This window comes from Phaseolus vulgaris, chromosome 7, assembly GCF_051622355.1.
Source record: "Phaseolus vulgaris cultivar YP4 chromosome 7, ASM5162235v1, whole genome shotgun sequence".
Classification (NCBI taxonomy): Eukaryota; Viridiplantae; Streptophyta; class Magnoliopsida; order Fabales; family Fabaceae; genus Phaseolus; species Phaseolus vulgaris.
In genome coordinates, this window is record NC_143504.1 from 23,675,520 (window position 1) to 23,682,063 (window position 6,544).

Below are 6,544 nucleotides of genomic sequence, written 5' to 3' on the forward strand. Positions count from 1 at the left end.
TGTCAGCCGGTGTAGGTATGCGAGAGGCGGTTCGGTCGACCATATGGGATTGGCCTTCTCGTTTGGGATTATCGACCTGTCGCTGGAGTCGTGCATTCTGCTCTCTCAATAAGGTGATCTCTTCCTCTTGGCGGCGTCTATTCTCTTCGTGTTGACGACAGTCTTCCATCCCCTTTTGCTGCAGTTCCTCCATCTGAGTTTGGAGGGTTTGAATCATAGTCATCTGTTCTGCCATAGCGTCGTTGTTGTTCCTTGTCGCAACCATTATAGCTTTAAAAATTGAAATTTTGCCTCGGCCCCACGGTGGGCGCCAATTGTACCTGAACAGAGAAATGGGGCCCAGGCACGGTCGGTTGACATAGTATAGTTGCTGACGTGTCGGTCTTCTTCTCCTTCAGTCGGTCGCTCCTTCTTGGTGTCTCCTTCGGTCAGGCGGGGGAGGGTACCTGCGAAGGCACTCCGACGCTCAAGTAAGTATGAGATTCTAAGTGTGGTTTAGTAAGTGAATGAAAACGTACCTTTCTCTGGCTTGAGCACAGTATTTATAGGATTGCCTAATGGGCTTTCTATCCCTTGGGCTCAGGGTGGTTATGGATAGGTCTTGCCAGTCGTGCTCCGGAATACCCGGGGAACATATCTTCTTTCAACGCGCATTCCTTATTCTTCGAAGGTGTATCTTAACCACCTTAGCTTGTCACGAGTGCACTTACATTTATTATGCGTTCGGTCGGTCGACCACGTGTGCTCGTCCGGTACAATATATATATATATTTTTTTTATCATTAGGGACCGAATTAGGAGGACACATTGATATCTAATACTCACCAATCTCATAAGAAAACATGTTAAAAATAAAGTATATTAAAATGAGTTAAATCATATAAAAAATTAGATAATACAATTTTAATAATGATACAAATGTTTTATCTTGATTTAACAGTAAAATGTATATATATATATATGCACAATAATTAAAGAAAAATCTATAATATTATTATTATTATTATTATTATTATTATAATATTTATTATATAATATTTATTGCATCGAAGAGAAATATGAAAAAAAAGAAATGAGATCACAATCAAAGAGATAATTGGTTCAACCACATATATATATATATATATATATATATATATATATATATATATATATATATATTTTGGTGTGTGGTCATTTATAAATTTATGATACTATTTTCAGTTTATATATTTACAAAATTATATAATAAAAATCAATTTTTTCATATTTTATTTGTTATTCATAATAAATAGTTTGCAATTATTTTCACAATAATTTTTCAAATTCCAATTTATTTATAATATACAATTTGATAAATTATTTAAAATGTGAATTTATTATATATTCTATTATATAAAAATTATTTTAAAAATAAACATGTATAGTACGGAAAAATATACCAGTTCTCACATAAAATTTAGATTAAGACCAGTTTAAGCATATATATTCAAACTATATTTTTAACATATTCAAATGGAGTTATAAATTAGTTTATTTTGATTTGATTTTTTTCTTCATCTATAATCAATTCTCCCTAGTTTTCTTGTACGCATCACAAGGTGAAATAAATAAATAAATAGAAAGAGAAATTGGGATATAGATACACTAAATTAACCTTACAGTAGTAGAGTAAATGCAGAAAGATTTAAGATATGCTTGTGGAGTATGCTCATATATGAAAAGTGGAAGAAAGAGAGAAATATGTCTTAATCAACAACAACAAACCTAATAATTGAATAATGAAGTAATGCATAGCACAAGCGTGTCTGGAACATCCACGAGGAGGCGAGTGAACATTGTTTACGCAAAGTCTGTTATTTATATTTTGTCGTAACAACCAAATACCTCTTTCCAATGGATTAATTAATTTAAAGGTTTGGAGAAGCACCCACCAACTCTGACCTTACAAATTAAAAGACAACCTCAAAAAACTGGAAACTAATCTAAAGTTAAAGCAGACCAAAACAGAGCATAATCTCTGTAAGAAGGAGAGAAGAGAGAAGAGGAGAGAAAGTTAAAGGCTTTTTCCTTTACTATTGATTGAAGAATCTCCCTCTCTCTCTCTCTCTTCTTGGACTCCTTTGAAGGAAGAAAAGAAAGAAAACCACCCTCTCTCTTCTTTTGGAAGAGGGTCTCTAAACAATACTTGTCTCTCTTAGAGATGTTTGGGTGCAAGAGTTTACTATGCTGGGACTGTGTCCCTGAATTTACTGACCCTGATCCACTTCCCTTCTCTCTGCCTTCACCCCTTCCTCAATGGCCACAAGGTATGTAAGTCCTTAGCATTGACTTTTTGAACAAGCTTTTCTGTTCTTTTCTTGAATTCACTCATGGGTTTCCTTTTTCACGCCCCTTTTTGTGGTAGAGTTACTGGGATTAGGAACTTTCGTTATTAATCACACGAGAGTCTAAACTTCATACATACTGTATCATTTGAAAAAACAGTTTTTGGTCTGTTAATTTTCATGAGTTATTCATAAACCAGACTTTTAGGATCGGTCGACTTTTTTGTTTTTTGGGGGGGAGGGGTGGGGGGTTCCAAAAGTGTAGAATTTGAGTAAACTACGGAGGTTATTGGATCAAAATTGATATTTGTTACTATTTATACGTCCTTTTCTTTTATCAATCATCTTGCAGTATATTCTGAAAACAATTATTTGTTTGAAAATAAGTTTCAAGAGAATTTATACACTTTCTGTTGACAGACTTGGGGACTGAGTAGATAAACTTATCCAAAAACTCTTATAACAGAAGAAAATACGAAGAAAAAAAACGAACAAAGTTTCTCTATAAACTAATTTGTTCATGGATAAGCCAAAAGTATTTTTTTTTATTGATGCAACAGAATTCTACAAAATTGCCCATTTATGAGCTAGTTTTAGCATATAGAGAACTTATTTTATTTTCCCTTCTTATTTTCTTATACCTTAAGTATTTTTGCAGGTTTATCCGCACATATCTTTAAATTGATCACCTTTAGTAAATTCACAAGGATGTTGAGAAAAGCCGATTGCATAGCCTAAAGAAATTAAAAAAAAATTCGATGCGTTGTTATTAATTTGACTGCACATATACCATCAGTATGAACTGAGAGGATGCCTTGTTTTACTTTATTTATATATAAAATTTGTTTGGATGTGAAGTAGTGTCATTAATTCCATGATTGTCTCGTTGACCATCTTCCATCACTTATTGCTTCACTTCAAAAGTCCTTTAAAAGATCTTGTTTTTTAAGGAGGGAAAAGGTTCATGATGTTACCCTTTTTTCAACCCTCCTACTGGAATCTCGTATCTTCTGACTTCACACTAAATGTTTTGTCAAAAGTTGTGAAGCTTATTGATGGTTTCCTTTGAGAATTAAACAATATCAATTACTGCTGCACTTTGTGCAGAACTTACAGTTATCCAAATCTTCCAATCATACAATGCTAAGCCTAGCTTGTACTTTTGCTTGATACTTATGCAATTGTGCATCAAGTAAGCATCTTTACTGCAGACAAGATAATTGAATTATTTCTGTCAATGAGCTTTTAATTCTGTTTGGTTCTAACTAATTGATCTTCTCCGGTTATGCTGTCAAATCTTTGTGGCTTTAATATCTTATTTATCTAAACCTGTGAGTGATCTGGCCAGGTGGTAGTTTTGCAAGTGGAAGAATATGCCTTGGAGAAATAGAAGTTTTGAAAGTAGAGAAGTTTGAGAAGGTTTGGAGATGCACAGGTTTGCGTGGGAAATCGTTGGGTTTCACATTTTATAGACCTTTGGAAATTCCTGAAGGCTTTTTCTGCCTTGGTTACTACTGTCAGTCTAATGACCAGCCATTAAGAGGATATGTTCTTGTGGCACGGGAAACTAATGCCTCTGTGTTGGAATCTCCTGCTCTAGAAAAACCACTTGGCTACTCATTAGTATGGAGCATTGATTCACATGATGAATGTGTTTACTTTTGGTTGCCAAACCCTCCAACTGGTTATAAAGCCATGGGCATAGTAGTTACTAGCAGTCCTAATGAACCTGAAGTTGAAGAAGTTAGATGCACGCGAGCTGATCTCACAGAAACTTGTGAGACTTCTGATCTATTACTTACTGTAAAGTCAAAATATGCAAAAAAGGCATTTCAGGTTTGGAATACAGAACCCTGTGATAGAGGTATGTTAGCTAGCGGTGTGTCTGTTGGGACATTCTTCTGTGGTAGTGCCTACTTTGATTCTGAAGAAGTGGTGGATATTGCATGCTTGAAGAATCTTGATTCTTCCTTGCATGCGATGCCAAATCAGAACCAGATTCATGCACTTATTCAGCATTATGGTCCCACTGTATACTTTCATCCTGATGAGAAGTACTTGCCATCATCAGTGCAATGGTTTTTTAAGAATGGTGCAGTTTTGTATACTGCTGGAAGTAGCAAGGGTAAAGCTATAGAATATAAGGGCACAAATTTACCTAGTGGAGGAACTAATGATGGTGCCTTTTGGATTGATTTGCCTACCGATCAAGATGCAAGAAACAATCTAAAGAAGGGAAACATAGAGAGTGCAGAACTCTATGTTCATGTAAAGCCAGCATTAGGAGGAGCCTTTACTGATATTGTGATGTGGGTTTTTTGCCCCTTCAATGGACCTGCAACCCTTAAAGTGGCACTTATGAACATTGAGATGAGCAAGGTAGGTGAACATGTAGGTGACTGGGAGCACTTCACCCTTCGTATAAGCAACTTCACCGGAGAACTATGGTCTGTATTCTTCTCTCAGCATAGTGGAGGTCAATGGGTAAATGCATTTGATCTGGAGTTTATCAAGGGAAATAAGCCTATAGTTTATTCATCAAAAGATGGCCATGCTAGTTTCCCTCATCCTGGGACTTATCTTCAAGGACCATCCAAACTAGGAATAGGAGTACGCAATGACGCAGCTCAAAGCAAATTTATTGTGGATTCAAGCATCAAATATCAGGTTGTTGCAGCCGAGTACCTTGGTGAAGGAGTCATTACAGAACCATGTTGGTTGCTATATATGAGAGAGTGGGGTCCTACAATTGTATATGATTCACGTTCTGAGATAGACAAGATAATAGATATGCTTCCACCATTTGTTAGATTTTCTGTGGAGAACTTATTTGAACTATTTCCAACAGAGCTTTATGGTGAGGAGGGGCCAACAGGTCCAAAGGAGAAGGATAATTGGCTAGGAGATGAATATTGCTAGTTCTGCTTCAGGCTACCATCTTGCCGTCTTACTTAGCCACTAGCCATGCCTTTTTAACTCTCCATCTTAAAGCTGTTGTTTTTCCTGTCTCATTTTAACAGGAAAGGAATTCAAACTGATAACTAGTGTCTTCATTTCTTGGTAATAGAATGTGTTCAATGTGTCACTGTGGAAGAGGAGAAGAGGAGATCATCATCTATCAGTTGTAAAGGGGGTGTACCATACATAGTATCAACTTATGTGATTATTGGTAACGTGAAGAACTATAGTTCTCTGATGTTTTAGTTGCTTAAAAGAATATACATAAGCACACAAAAATTTGTGAGAAGAATGACAGCAATGTACATTCTGATACACTCTTTATTTGATGAGTTTCTCTAATTATTTTGAGATTCTTAATAAATTTAATCAACGGAAAAAAGAGTGAAATAGAAAGTGTGTTCAAGACAAAAAAGAAAACTATGAACATGTACTCGGTTGTATACTCATTTGTGAACTTCGTGTTTAGTGGGAAATATAAGAAATTTTAGCTAGTATTTGGAATGTTGGTGATCATGAAATTGGAATATCTTTGCTGTAGTTTTATATTAATAAACTTCAGTTGGTTTGATTGGAATTGGGAATTTTTGTCTCATCTTGGAAAGTCTACCTGTCAACCCTGTCATAAAATACGTTTTTAACTGTCCAACCCTGTCATAAAATAAATAAGTTTATGAATGAAAGAAAAAAATATTTTCGCATCGTGCCATTTTTTTAAGTGTAAACTCGACTTTTTGTGTTGTGGGAAAATGAAGGGTATTTCTTCCTCCACCCCATCAGAAAGGACTACAATAATTCTGGAAGATTTTAAATAAATCCTAACCCAGCGTAGCATGTCCCTCTCTCTTCTTTGCGTTCTTTGTTGACACTGTTTCCTGGGAATTCCTTGCGATTTTGGTGCGCTCTCTGTGGACATATTTATGTGTATTCTGGTTTATTGCGGTGGTTAGTGAGAGGGTTTGGAGTCGTGTTGTTCAGGGGAGAAGAAAGGTAAGGTTTTGCTTTTTATAAATAACAAATTTGGAAGCCATTTGGGGAAGTGCATGCATTTTGTGTTCTGGGAAGGGTATTTCAGAATGATTTTTTTCTCTTCAGGATTTCCAATTCCAGGAATAACTTTGCATTACGTACACCCCATTCTAGAATGCGTTTTTTTGGCTTATGGATTTGTGATTCTGGAATTTATTTTACCTGTTTCAGATTACCTATTCTAGAAGTCATTCTCAAAACCTAATTTTCGGAAACCTACACGTCCCCATAACCATCCACATTAGTTCAAC

General features: G+C 35.7%; 1 protein-coding gene across 2 annotated transcripts; it reads left to right on the plus strand.

The window, feature by feature from the left end:
• Positions 1-1,808: 1,808 nt before the first annotated feature.
• Positions 1,809-5,606, plus strand: LOC137817237 (hypothetical protein At1g04090). 2 transcript variants are annotated; one of them, XM_068620484.2, is made up of 2 exons: positions 1,809-2,288; positions 3,655-5,606. In XM_068620484.2, the coding sequence occupies exons 1-2, from the start codon at positions 2,183-2,185 to the stop codon at positions 5,223-5,225; spliced, it is 1,677 nt and encodes a 558-aa protein (XP_068476585.1). In that variant the 5' UTR covers positions 1,809-2,182; the 3' UTR covers positions 5,226-5,606. The 2 variants fall into 2 exon arrangements, with proteins under 2 accessions (XP_068476585.1, XP_090161129.1); XM_090305003.1 differs by having other exon boundaries at positions 1,915-2,292.
• Positions 5,607-6,544: the final 938 nt, after the last annotated feature.